The sequence below is a fragment of the Mesoplodon bidens genome (assembly GCF_964165515.1).
Source record: "Mesoplodon bidens genome assembly, chromosome: 1".
Classification (NCBI taxonomy): Eukaryota; Metazoa; Chordata; class Mammalia; order Artiodactyla; family Ziphiidae; genus Mesoplodon; species Mesoplodon bidens.
In genome coordinates this window covers 199,144,477-199,158,639 of record NC_138176.1, presented here as the reverse complement: position 1 = coordinate 199,158,639, position 14,163 = coordinate 199,144,477, and the positions used below count along the sequence as shown (strand labels likewise).

The following is a 14,163-nucleotide window of genomic DNA, read 5'->3' as shown; positions in this document are numbered from 1 at the left end:
TTTCAAACACCACCCAAGGCAGACCTTATTGTGTTCATTTAACTCCCCCCAAAATCCACCTGGATAAAGTTTTTTTAGGGCAACAGTAAATTTTCTTAAAAAAGAACAGATTTGTTTCAAGGTGGAGGGGGGTAGGGGAGGGATGGATTGGGCATTTGGGGTTCGCAGATGCAAACCACAGAGAATGGATAAACAACAAGGTCCTACTCTATAGCACAGGGAACTATATTCAACATCCTATGATAAATCATAATGGAAAAGAATTTTTAAAAAAGAATTTATATATATGTTTAACTGAATCACTTTGCTGTACAGCAGAAGTTAACACAACATTGTAAATCAACTATACTTCAATTTAAAAAAAAAAGCATGGTGAGTCTTCATAAATAAGTTAAATGATAGTGCTAGGAGGTTATAGCTGGTTTTGTTTTTATTTTACGTCCTTTTTCAAGAGGAAGAAAACTGCAACAAGTTGGCAACCAGAAGTCCTCTTAATTTTTTTTTTAATTTTGGTTTTTTTGTGTTTTGTTTTTTTTTTTTGAGTGTCTGTGAAAGCCCAGGGGGGTCTGGAAAGGACTGTGTTAAACACCAGCCACCACGAAGCACTGCAGCTGGAGAGATTCATTTTGAACCTCAGCCAAGATATGCAAAGCTAATTATGGAACTGTTAATTACTAAATGTTTAAAAGGTTATTTGAAGGTGACTAAGTTTCCACCAATATTGCAAAAGAATGTTAATAATTTTTACCATAAATTCAAGTCCTCACTTGTTCAGAGCCACATGCTAATACAGTTTGAAATTGGTTTTTCAGTAATATATGTGTATTTGTTTAACCTCCAAATTCAAATATCATTGTTATGAAAGCTAAATTGCTTGTGGCCAGTCATTACTTTGTGAGACATGCTTTTCAAAAGTGCACCCAGACCATTTAGTTGTGTTTTACGAACAAAAACTACTTAAGGGACAAATTATTTATTACTAGAGCCCCAAAATGAGCCAAAATATAATCAAAGTATAAGTTGTCAGATGAAAATATAAGACTGCTCATAAACTGATAAAAAAGAGATGGAAAATTTATCTGTCATAGACACAATTCTTCCACTAGATTTGAAAGTTAAATATTCATCAGAGATACTCTTCTGTGCAGATTCTCATAATTTAAAGTTCTCTGGGCTAAAGGCACTTTTTCAGCCCTCTCATTATGACTCAAGACACATTCTACTGAGTGACTTTTGCAAAGAATTAAGTCTTGTACTGTTAAGAGTTCTCCAATGGCAAATTCATGAATTAGCAACTAAATCAAAAGGTATAATAGCCAAAAAAAAAAAAAATTTCAGTAGTGAAGAACAAAGTAATATTATTAATTAGGAAGGGATGAGGCAGAAGCTGTTTTACACAAACCATTTTAAAAAGTAACTTTTACAACTAGCTAAAAACACATCATATTAAATCTTTAAAGTAGAAGAATATTCTGCAATAGATGTTTCACCTGAAAAACTAAACACAGGCATTTAAACACTCTACCTAAGCAATCTGAAAGGGTCTGAATCCAATAAGTTCATAATATGGTTTAGAAAAATCATTTTATTGTTTAAAGACTTGGGGGGAAAGCTGTAATTTATTTACATCTTTCGCTTCACTTAATTGCTTAGGTGACCAAGCTTCCCATGTAAGTGATTAAAGACATAAACCCCGACAGTTTAATAAAGCAGTTACTTAAGAGTCCTGTTTTTCAACAGAGGTGCACTGAAAAATATTAATAAGACATTTAGTGCTCCTTATTTTCAAGGAGGTTTGTTATTGAGAATACAGTGCCCCACTGACTAGAACTTAGCCACTTTCCAGACACACAATATGGGACACACATTGGATTAAAGATGGCTTTTCTTGTCCTCTCAGAATATCAGGTGAAATAGTGACAGTCCCTTAAATATGAATATGTGAGATTTAGCTAAAAATTCGAGTGACAATTTTGTTTCTCCTTGCCATTCCCCCTCTAGTGACATGCCTAAATAAACGGGAAAATGGGTTTCCATTTTCCAGGTGGGCATGAAAAGCTTCCTAATTTCCTAACACTCTTCAAAGGTCCTGTGTTTGCACTGAGGCTCTCCCCACCCCCAGATTCTCTTGGAGCTAACTTCTTAGGTTACACGAGTGACAACACGATTACTTCTAGGCAACTGAGTGATCTTGTACAAAACCACGTCTTCACAGGGTTTGGGAGACAAACTGGGTTGGTAGTGTTAAAAAAAAGAAAAAAGGAAGAAAATGAACTTAACAAAACATATTTATATTTGTTCCTCTTTTCTTTTAAGGCACCTTTCTTTTGCCTGCCATAAGAATCATACAAACTCCTTCACCAAATCTATCCTGAGAAACAGAAGGAAGCATGACAGCAAAACTTTCCTAATTCATATCCGTCTGTCCGCATCAAGTGTATTTAATAACTTTGCTTTTATATTACAAACTTCTGACCCTCAGAGCACTCAAGAGAAAAGACAGGGCAGAAAAACTTCCAGCCCTTGCATTCTCAAAGCACTCAACAGAAAAGGCACCTGCTACCACAACTTTTTTTTTTTTTTTACTTTTGAGTCAATTTCAAACTTTCAGAAAAGTAATTATTTTTGACAAGCCGGGTGAAGGTGGAAAACATTCACATTTCCATCTACTTTCTCTTTAAAATAATAAACAAACACGTAGGTCTGCATTAGTAATAACCAAGGGAGCATCAGTGTTAATAGGGTGGACACTTATGAATGTTCCAAATGTTGGGTAGGCTTCTCTAAGGTGACTTGTTCTATGAAGGTTTGGTGGGGGAAATGTGCTGCTTTCAGGGGGTCAGCGAAGCGGTCACGTTGCGGTGTCAGTAGCAACTGGCCCACTTCTGACTCGGGCCAAGTTCTGTGCTGGTCGGTTTTCACTCTGCTCTCCACAACCGGCGCGTAAACAGGGAAGTTTAACAGCTCATTTCTCTGGCACAGTCCACACGCGGTCACAGTGGAGGCTCTGTCTCTTCCAGTTTCGTTGGGGGACACACCCCCCTCCACCCACCTGATAGTAGGTTTAGAGTCATTGCTATTCTAATCAACCAACTGGAGATTCCACTTCCCGGCTCTCTAATTTCCACTAAAGGCCTCTGACATCATTTTCTGACCTGCCTTGCTAGGTTCTAATATTCTCAGCATGTGTGATTTCACTTGGCACTTCCAACACTGAAAGGCATTGAAACATTTCACTGAAATGGGCTTTTCCACCACACTGTGACTGGGAACGTGCGTCTTCAGCTGCAGAAGACTGACTGACTGACAACTTAAAACCAACAGGAGATGCAGAAGGCACGTGAGAAGCAGTGCAACAAGAGCAAAAAGCAGGACCTTCCTTGTTTTCGATAAAGTAATCCTTTGGATTAGGAACTTTCTGGAGATACTGTGAAATGAATTTGCCTTGCAAAATTACCACCCATCTTCCACAGTCTGGTAAACGAGTGCAATCTACCTACGATCCCCAGATGTGCCGGCTCCATCAGAAAAAAAATGAAAAATCAAAAACCGTACCAGGTGCCATTCCTGGGCCTTGTCCAAAGGCAGCCAGTGGAAGCGTCTATTTTATTCTCTTTTCCCTGCATTAAATAATGACAATCAACATCAGAGAGGAGAGCCTTTGGCTCTGAACAGATGGCATCCAACACCTAACAAGCGAAGCTACTCTTTCAAGCATTAGATCCTAAATGTCTGATGGTCCCAAGGATCAGGAGGGCTTATTTGTCTTAAGACGGTTGGCAGCAGGATCCCCTGTAGTCACCATCCCAACGCTTAGGAGCATGCGTCATTATCCAGTCAGCAGCTAAAAGCAAAAAAAAATCAAACCACCACATTTTTACAAAATTTCCGCCTCTCTAGTCCAACTTCAGACGACCAGATCCACCACCATCAGCAATTCCTCTACTTAAAGCCAGAGAAAAATAAGCCTGAAGGTAAACGAACGTATGAAGGTTAACAAACTTATCTAATTTTGACAAGGTTGTGCAACACCAAAAGAATCCGCAGGGTGCCCTTCCCGGGGCTGTATTTGAATATGCCTGCTCTGCAGTTCTGTCTGCAGTTGAAACTAAAAGCACTAACCTAGCTATTCAACTTCCCCCCCCCAACCCCTTCCTTGCAAAGCGGCATCACTTTTCCAAAAAAAAAAAAAAAAAAAGGAAAAGAAAAATAGTAAACATACAAACATCTCAACCTTTTACTTTAGAAGGCCAGCACGGGTTCGCGTTCCGCAGAGCCCTGCAAGTTTCCTCCTACACCTCTGCAAACGCCGAAGAACTCTGGAGGTACCAGGGGCCACAAGCACGGGGAGGAAGGGCGCCTGCGGCCGGTGGCGGGGGGGCAGGAGGGGCCGGCCGAGGGGAGGTGACTGCCCCCCGCCCCGAGAGGCTCCCGGGCCCCGCGGGCGGCTGGGAAGAGGGGACGCTCGGGAGAGACCTCCCTGCCCCGCGGGGCAATCGCAGGAGCAGGTCGGTATGGGGAGGGCAGCGAAAAGGAGGAGAAGATCCAGGAGAGGGGGAAATAACGCCAGGACGGCCAGGGGAGACGCGGAGACGCGAAGCCCCTGGAAGCTGTGGGGACCTGACGCGAGGCGCGGGCGCGCGGGGCGAACGGAGTGGGCAGGGAGCGCGCAGCCGACGCGGGGCTCACCTGGGGGGTCCTCTCGGCCGGGTTCTTCATCACCGCCTGGCGGAAGCTGTTATCCACGTAGGACGCCATCTCCCCCCGCAGCCCGGGCCGGGGCTGCTCCGCGCCCTCGGCCGCCGCCTCCCGGCCCAGCGCCGCCGCCGCCGCCGCCGCCGCCTCCGCCCTGCGCGCTCCGCCCGCCTCGGGCCAACCAGCCAAACCGCGGCGGCGGCGGGGCGGGGGGCGCGCGAGGCCCGAGGGTCCCCGCGGCGCCCGGCTGCCGGGAGCTCCCGCTTCCTCCGCCTCCCCCGCGCCGCGCGGCCGGGAAGGCTCCCCACGGGCCCGGGCTCGACACGCCTCCCCGGCTCCTCCCGGGTACGGCGGCGGCTCCTCCCGGCCCCCGCCGGCCTGAGTTATTTTTAGGGAGGTCGAGCGGCGGGGAGGGTTGGCTGGGGCGCACGGGCCTCGCGCTCCTCCGCGCGCAGGGCCGCCCCCTCCTCTCGGGGGCTCCGGGAAGCACTCGGGGGCGCCGCGGCCGCCGTCCGAGGACCGGCTCAGGTCCTGGCGCTGCGAAGCCGGGTCGCCTCGGCCGCCGTCCCCGCCGCCGCGCCGCGGCTCCTTCTACTGCGCTCGGCCGAGCCCCCCGACGGCTGCTGCATCCCCTCGGGCCGCCCCGCCGCCGCCGTGCGCTCCGCCGCCGCCCCACATCTGCGCGCGCGGAGCGGCCAGAGCGCCCCCGGCTGCGCGCTCGGCCCGCTGGCTCTCGGCAACTTTGTTCCCGGGCTGCGGGCGCGGAGGGAAGGGGCCGCGGGCACCAGGTCCGGACTCCTGGCGGCGGGCGTCGCGCACAGCCCCCTGGAGAGTGTTTGGGAAGCGGCGACTCCCCTCCTCTTCCCCGCCTCTTCCTCCTCCTGCGCCCCCGCGCCGCCCCGCCGCGCTTAGGGAGGAAGCGGCCTCCGGGGCCGGGCGCTTTGTGCTGCAACCATGGTGAAGAGCGAGTGACGGGCCGGCGGCCACTGGACGCGCGCCGCGTCGGCGGGGGCGGGGCGTCCCAGCTCCGGGTCCCGCCCCCGCGCCGCCCGCCCGCCAGCCGGCCGCGCCCTCGCTCCGGAGCGGCACCTTCGGCGGCCCAGGTGAGCCGCGCGCCGGGCCTCCCGGGTCGACGCGCCCGAGCCGGGCTGGAGGGGTCCCCGCACCACCTGGCCCCGGGGAGGCGGCGCGCCCCGGCTGCCGGGCGGAGGGCGCAGCCTCCCCTCTGGCGGCTCACGCCGAGCCGCCTGTCCACACCCCACGCGCGTCCCGGGGGACTTGCGGCGTCGCGTCGCCCCTCCAGACTGCCCCTGGCGCCAGGCCTCGGCCGCCGGGGCGGCACGTCGACCCGGAACAGAAGCCCGACCCGCAGCTTGGGCCGCCCTGGGCAGTCGTTTTGAACCAGGGGTTGGCTCCGAGTCGCCCCAGAGGCGATCAGTCCTCTAGGGATTTATTTGGCTTATCCTCAACTTGCTGCAGGGACAGCGTTCCTCTCCTGCCTTCCGTGCTCACCGGGCACCTTCAGACACTTCAATGACCACGAAAGGAGGGAGATGGAAACGTACCAGTTCAACCCTAGACCAAACACCACCCCCAGACGGGCGAACACTCCAGATTTAAAGGTGAGACTCGGACAGCAAGTTCTGTGACATAAGCAGAAACACTGGCAGATGTGGCTTGGCACGAGCCGGGTAAACGTCCAGACCCCGGATCCGACCCGGGCTCACTTGGTGCAGAGGCACTAGGACAGAGCCCTTTAAAATGTCACCAGTCCTGCTGCGTCCTCCCCGCTCACACTCCCACCCCCGAGCCAGGTCGAGGTGTGTAAGGCCAGCCAAGCAGCGGGCACAGCTCTGGAGTCCTGGTCCTATAGCTTGATTTTCATCTGGCTCCCCTTCCCCACCCACGTCAAGTTCGAGCCTTGCTGTCTCTATGGAGGCCGCACTCAGAGGAGGATTGCTACTTTCAAGACCTACCACGTTGAACACTTTTTAAATTTTCAAACATAACTTTTTCGACATCTAGTTTATTGTAAACACTTGGAATAGGTTATGAACGAACGTTTTAGGGTCCTGAAGTCACCTGTGTGGCATTAAACAGATTGTGTGGCTTCCAAGAGAAGGGACCGTCTGGCCGAACCTCCTGAAACAATCTGAGTTAAAATTCTCTCTCTAGACCCTTGGTTACCCTGTGCTCCAACTGCTTCCCCATATTTCTCTCGAACCCCTTAGTTGAAACCCAGCATCCAATTCTTTATGACCTAGACCACCACCACCTTGAATAAGTGCCATTACAGCTCTGTGAAGAGAGAGGAGAAGAAAAGTCAGATCTAATGAAGTGAAAAAACATACCTGACATCTCCATCTGGTGCCCAGTAGACATCTCAGAATCCACCTGCGCAAATCAGGCTCCAGATCTCCTACCCCAGACAAGCCTCACCCACAGACTTCCACATTCCTGCTAATGGCATCTACCTCTGTCACCCCTTGCCCAGGTGAAGAGCCTTGGCTTCTTTCTTGACTCTTTCCTTTCTCTTACCGCCCCCCCCCAACCCCGGGTTTCAGTAAACCTGTCAGCTCAGCCTTCAGAGTACCATATCTGGAATCTAACCTCTACCCACCACCTCAACGGCCATGACCTTGGTCCACACCAGCATCATCTTTTGCCTGAGCTTTGCAGTAACCACTTACCTGGCCTCCCTCTTTCTGCCCTTGCCTCCAGCACCGAGGGAGTCAGGGTGAGTCTTTTCACTGCAGCTCATGTCATCCCTGTGCTAACAACAACAACAAAAAGTCCATGAGCTCCCCATCACTTTTTTTTTTTCAAGGTCCTTATTTATCACGGCCTAAATGACCTCTAGACCTGGTTCTCATTCCCTCCCCACCCCCGCCCCCTTTATCTCTCTGACCTCATCTCCTACTATTCTACCCCCTGCTCACTTCCCAGCCACACTGGCCTCCGTGCTGCTTCTGGAACACAGTAAGCAAGCCACAGTCTCATGGCCTTTCCTTCTGCTGTTCCTCTGCCACCTAAATTAGTGAACCACTCCCCTAGGCCCCCAGAAAACAAAACAAAACAAAACCTAGAATGGTGTTCCCTTCCCTCCTTCATGTCTTTATTCAAATGTCACTTTCCCTGTATCTCCACATGCCTTAGTTCTCTCCCTTGCTTTGCTTACCACCATCTGACATACGACGGATTTTACTTACTTGTTTTATTTATTGTTTTCCTCCACCATAATGTAAGCTTCCGATGTCAGTGATTTTTTTGTTCCTTTTGTTCACTGCTGCTTCCCCCAACGTGATGTAAATGAATGAATAGCTATAGTGTTACCTTGTATGTGTATGAAACTGATACATATATTATCTCTGATGGGGAAGGGGAGGCTAGGAGAGAAACTTAACCTCTCTGAGCCTGTTTTCTCTTCTTTTAAAAGCAGATAAAAATGGCATACCCTGAAGATTTTCGAGGATCCAAGAGAATCCATGCAAAGTGACAGTGACTTGTAAAGTGCTTGAACCACGGTGTATGCTCAACAAACGGTAGTTATTTTTAAGATCATCTTCATCATCCCAACCCTTTGAGGTTAGTGGAACAGTTATTATCATCCTGTTTACAGATGAGGCAACTAAGACTAAAATAGGTTATGTGACTTGCCCTAGTTCCAGGCCTGCCTGGAAGTTTGGAAGGGCCCAGGGCAAGCTAATGTAGACCCCATCGTAAATTCCTAAAGCTATAAATTAACTGGAACACAGTGTGGCAGTGACTACTGGTTTCTGGCCTGAAACTCACACCCCATTTTTATCCCATCTCTGCTCCATCATGTATTACAAAAAGGCTCATACACGCGAGGACACCCTCGCCTGCGCACCATCCCCCTCACAAAAGCTACCCCCTGGTGATTCCTCCAGCGATAGTCCAGCCTTGGACAGTCAGGCCTGGAAGTGGCAGGGCAGTAAGTTCCAGGGCCCAAGGTGTTCAGAAAGCATGGAATTCCTTGTCCCATGGGGAGGGTGAAGCCGGAGCAGGGCCCCTCAAAGCCTAGGCAGTGGGCAGGAACTCAACTCACCCAGGCCGCACAGCCAGAAAGCTGTGAATTACAGATGCAAACCCAACTCTTTTTCTTCTGACTGCTCTGCTGTGATACTGAATTGCCCCAGTGAGCTCAGGTGAGGGCTAATAGTATGTCTTATCCACCAACAAAATGACTAACTCGCTGTCAACCTCTAAGCTATCATTTAATTTCAATTAAAGTTAATTTGCCCACTATTTATAATTACTTATCTAAGTACGTTAATAATGCCATTCGGCATCTAGCACACCTGATACTTGGCATGCATTGCTTTGTTTTATATATTTTATATAATAAAATATATGTTAGGTGTTTACAGTCATCTTTTTTTTGTGTGTGTGGTACGCAGGCCTCTCACAGTTGTGGCCTCTCCCGTTGTGGAGCACAGGCTCCGGACGCGCAGGCCCAGCGGCCATGGCTCACGGGCCCAGCCGCTCCGCGGCATGTGGGATCTTCCCGGACCGGGGCACGAACCCGTGTCCCCTGCATCGGCAGGCAGACTCTCAACCATTGCGCCACCGGGGAAGTCCTACAGTCATCTTTTAAAGTGAGTAGATTTTTTTCAATTTGTTATTTTTTTATTAACATTTGAGCACCAACAGTATGCTGTGTATACCATGGGTGACAGAATTAGACACAGACCTGCCAGTTTGCCAATTAGTCTAAACCAAGTTGCTCCAATAACCATAAAGTAAGCCATTTATTATGCTGCTTCATAAAGGCACATATAAAGATGACAGCTTCTTTGTTCTGTTTCTAGAACCATCATATTATCTAGAAAGTCATTAGGGGATAGAGAGACAGAACACTGGGTTTTAAGTCTAGAAATGCATTTCAAGTTCTGGCCTTAATACCATTCGACTTGTAACTTCAAAAAGCCTGATGATTCCAGCAGTAAAACCTAGTATTACTACATCTCTAAATATATTATATAGATTAGGTGTTTACAGTCATCTTTTTTTTTTTTCTCTCTCTTTTTGCGGTACACAGGCCTCTCACTGTTGTGGCCTCTCCCGTTGCGGAGCACAGGCTCTGGACGCGCAGGCTCAGCAGCAATGGCTCACGGGCCCAGCCGCTCCGTGGCATGTGGGATCCTCCCGGACTGGGGCACAAACCCGTGTCCCCTGCATCGGCAGGCGGACTCTCAACCACTGTGCCACCAGGGAAGCCCTATAGTCATCTTTTAAAGTGAGTAGATATATTTTTTTAAATTCCTATGGGTCCAGCTACAACATAAGAGTAATATTGATACATCTACATCTATCTATCTATAGTCATTTTGTTCAAAAAAACACCTTGAACGTTCACTGTTCAGTCAATAAATATTGATATTTATGGCATGCTGTCTACTAGGTACTGATCTCTGTGTTTAGAGTACCAATGGTGGATAAGACAAGCGTGCTCCGTTTCCTGGCCTCGTGGGAGCTGACTCTGTGTGCCAGGCATTTGCCTAATTTACTCACCTCATCTAGGAGAATGGCCAGGGTACTAGGATCCAGGAAGCTGCACTGTTCTAAGACAAGAGATACCTCTCATTACCATCTTGTCCAGCTGTTACAGTTGTCTGAAAGCAAGGTTTAGAGCTGAGAGGGGTTGAATCCTAGTAAAGGTGTTCCTCCCATGAATCCGGCTCCTCCCAGACAATTTTTATTCACATTGTTTTGCAGTTACTTGAATCTCAGGAGAGTGGGAGGCTACAGTTTAGACACTGTATCGCTTTCAACAGAGCACACTCCACTAGGAAATATTGTATCTACCTGCAAATAGCATTCCAGAGTCCCTGGTGGAGAATACAGTTACAGAGCCCAGGGAGAGACAGTGTGTACATAGCAGAGAGCTCATGAAACAAGTTAGATGAAGTGTATCGAATACACACTTAGACACAGACTCTTAGGTTTGATTTTATAGGAATCCTAATAAATTCACAGCTGAGGATGTGGTCACATGAGTAAGAACAGTGCTAATGTAGATGTCATCTCGATGTGTAGATATTTTGGACTTGATTCTAAAAGAAGAAACCATTTTTTCCTAATTTATCAATATTATGACCTTGGTTCTGCCTTGGCCACAAAATTAAGTAAAAATATAAATCAGAAATATATATTCGAGCTAACAAATAAAACTGTTTTATCCGGTTACACGATTGCATCCTGCACCCTGACATAACCACTTTCTTCTGCTGATGTGTTTGCATTTGAACTATTGGACCAGTGGGAGAGCACAGCCTTCTTTATTTCCTGATTGTGAGAAAGCTGATGCTGACATTTCTTCAAGGAAATGCATTGTTAAACTTTTTTTTTTTTTTTTTTTTTTTTTTGCGATATGCGGGCCTCTCACTGTTGTGGCCTCTCCCATTGCGGAGCACAGGCTCCGGACGCACAGGCCCAGCGGCCATGGCTCACGGGCCCAGCCGCTCCGCGGCATGTGGGATCTTCCCGGACCGGGGCACGAACCCGTGTCCCCTGCATCGGCAGGCGGACTCTCAACCACTGCGCCACCAGGGAAGCCCAATTGTTAAACTTTTGATCCACTGTCAATTCCTTCTATTGTTGCCTAGTGTTTGGCATTTATTTTTATGAATCGCCCTGTGGAACTGTAGTGCAAAATCAGTCTGCCAGTTTTAAGGAGACCTCTAAAAGGGTTTAGGTAAAGTATGCAGATTCAGGGGTTTTTTTGTTTTGTTTTGTTTGTTTGTTTTAAGCCTGAAAAAAGGTAAAATTAAGGACTTCAGTTCAAAACCTAACAATGTAATTGCCACCACACAGTCAATGAGTGTTTCATGCATAGATTTTAAAAGCCCATACTGGATATCATGAATGCTTAAATTAATTATGCAGAGAGAAAAAAAACCTTCCATTTCAAACATGCACAATGGAACATTGTATAAAATTGTATCTGAGTTTCTCCAGTTATGTTAAGGTGGTTACATACGACTGAAATTACATCCACAAGCACACTGGTATGCAGTGCAGAATTTGTAAATGTGTTCCAATGAAGAAAAGCAGCTACAATGATCACCAGCTCTGCTCTCCAAGCGGTATTCAAGGGGAAAGCAAGTGTGCTATAATACAGCTGTCTGCTATAAGAGCTACAAAATCAGACAAGGTCTGTGAGGGGGAAAAAAAAAAAAAAAGCAGTATTCTTGACCAGCTGTGATTTTTTTAAAGACCAATACTAACAATCATTCTGAAGTCATGATTATTTAATATTTGTTAAACCCAAGACTAGTGCTAGACCATATGTACATAAACAAAGACAGAGAGTCTGTGTGTTGAGCTTGCAAATCTAAATTAGGCAGAGGAAGTGAAGGGCAAACAAGGGCGTGGGAAACATGCACTAAGGGCCGGTTTGGAAAAGGAGGCTATTTTGTTGCATTGTATGTTAGTTTTAACTATCAGAAGGTGTGTTATTTTGCAACACAAAAATTTAAAGGAGGGAAGTCCGGGGTGGGGAGGTGGGGAGCCGCTAGCACATTGCCTTTATGGGGGTTGAAGGAGGAAACCTTCAATATGAAGATATATCAAGTTAGAGACCTGAAAGAGGAAAGCACCAATAAATGGCAAAGAACAAGACAAAACTAAAAGCAAAAAAACTCTGACCCATTGGCTGGGATCTGATACAAGAAGCAGTAAAGATAATAGGTGAGATATAGCTCAGAAGAGAAGCTTCCAAGCCCTGGAGAGGCACATCACGATGGTCCTGGCCATCCTCAGTGTTCTTCTTATATGAACATTTTACTTATCACATAACTATGACCAGTGATAAGTGCTGGTAAGACATTTAAGACTGAGTTTGGTTCCGTCTCATGCTTACCTCACCTACGAGGAATGAGCCTGTGGCATCATAGCTGTCTGTAAGATTCCAAAGGTAATTAAATCAGGGTAAAGGCCGAGTAAACTCACATTACTCCACCCAAACCTGGTTGGGTGCGTCAGAGACAGGGCTGTTGACACAGAAGGTAGCATAGAAGTGATTGGACTAACAGAACTTTATCACGTTGCTGCAGGGGGAAAAAAATGTCATCTTTTTCCCAGTGGAGTCAATAAAATGCAGCTTTATAAGGGCAGAGTAGAATATATGATATAGTGGGAAATCCTTAGAATCTACTATCACACAACCTTGAATTTGAAAGCCTTTTCTGATAGACATGAGCTCTGGGACCTTGAGGAAAGAGCTTAAGCTCTCTGAACGTTAGTTCCTACCTTTGTAAAATATAGTTTAAAAGTATCTTCCTTGCTAGATTACTATGACAATGACTCAAAACAGGATTTATAAAAGTAAATATTCAGGAATTCCCTGGTGGCCCAGGGGTTAGGACTCTGCGCTCTCACTGCCGAGGGCCTGGGTTCAATCCCTGGTCGGGGAACTGAGACCCCACGTACAAGCTGTGCGGTCCAGCCAAAAAAAATTTTTTTTTAATTTAAAAAGTAAATACTCTTTCTCATCTCTCCCGTCCCCTTAAAGGAATAGCTTTAGTCAAAGAATATTTATATGGCCCTTCAAATTTCTAGGAAAGGAAGATTTTAGGTTAAAAATATATTGGCCTAATTGACTTTACATACAGAATTTTGAACTTAGAGATAGTTCTTTTATTCAGTCTATTTTAGTAAATAAACTTTAATTACTTATAGCAAGTAGCCTAGAGCCTCAAAGGTAAATAATGTTTTATCTGGGGCAGTGGTTCCTAGCTGGGGATGATCAGCATTTTCACAAGGCTAAGGGTGCTGGCAGAGCCAGGCAGGGCTGCTGTCCCCAGAAAGAAAGGCTCCCGCACTCCACAGGGCAGAATAGGAGCTGCTTGTCAGACGCATCAAACCCAAGTCTGGTGGCATCTCTGCTTTTATCAAATAAATGAAAAACCAGAATTGACTCTTACAAATATTGAATCTATTGCCAGGTTTATGTCCATTTCAAAAAGCAAGGGATGATTGCCATCTACTAATGTGTGTGTTCTTGTCCCATTTTTTTATTGTCCCATTTTTTGTGTCAGAATTATTGATTCCAAATATGAACATGTGTAAATCTGCACCTAGCACTCCAACGACTAAATCTAAAAAATATGTGTAAAAAATTAAATGAACCAGAGATTCAATTTAGAGACTAAAATTCACAGTGGTATGTTTTTTTTTAATGTATTTTATTGAAGTGTAGTTGATTTACAATGTGTTAATTTCTGCTGTACAACAAAGTGATTCAGTTATACATATACATATTCTTTTTCATATTCTTTTCCACTATGGTTTATCACAGGATATTGAATATAGTTCCCTGTGCTATACAGTAGGACCTTACTGTTTATCCATTGTATATATAATAGTTTGCATCTGCTATTCCCAAACTCCAAGTCCCCCACCCCCTCCCCCTTGGCAACCACAAGTCTGTTCTCTACCTCTGTG

At 46.7% G+C, this 14,163-nt stretch overlaps 1 protein-coding gene across 1 annotated transcript in view; it reads right to left on the bottom strand.

Moving 5' to 3' along the window:
- RAPGEF2 (Rap guanine nucleotide exchange factor 2) overlaps window positions 1-4,848 on the bottom strand; it is a 245,483-nt gene extending 240,635 nt beyond the window's left edge. The window contains exon 1 of the mRNA XM_081214612.1: window positions 4,690-4,848. Within this exon, the coding sequence (XP_081070738.1) occupies window positions 4,690-4,758 (69 nt within the window). The 5' untranslated portion in view covers window positions 4,759-4,848. The remainder of the gene's footprint in view (window positions 1-4,689) is intronic.
- Window positions 4,849-14,163: the final 9,315 nt, after the last annotated feature.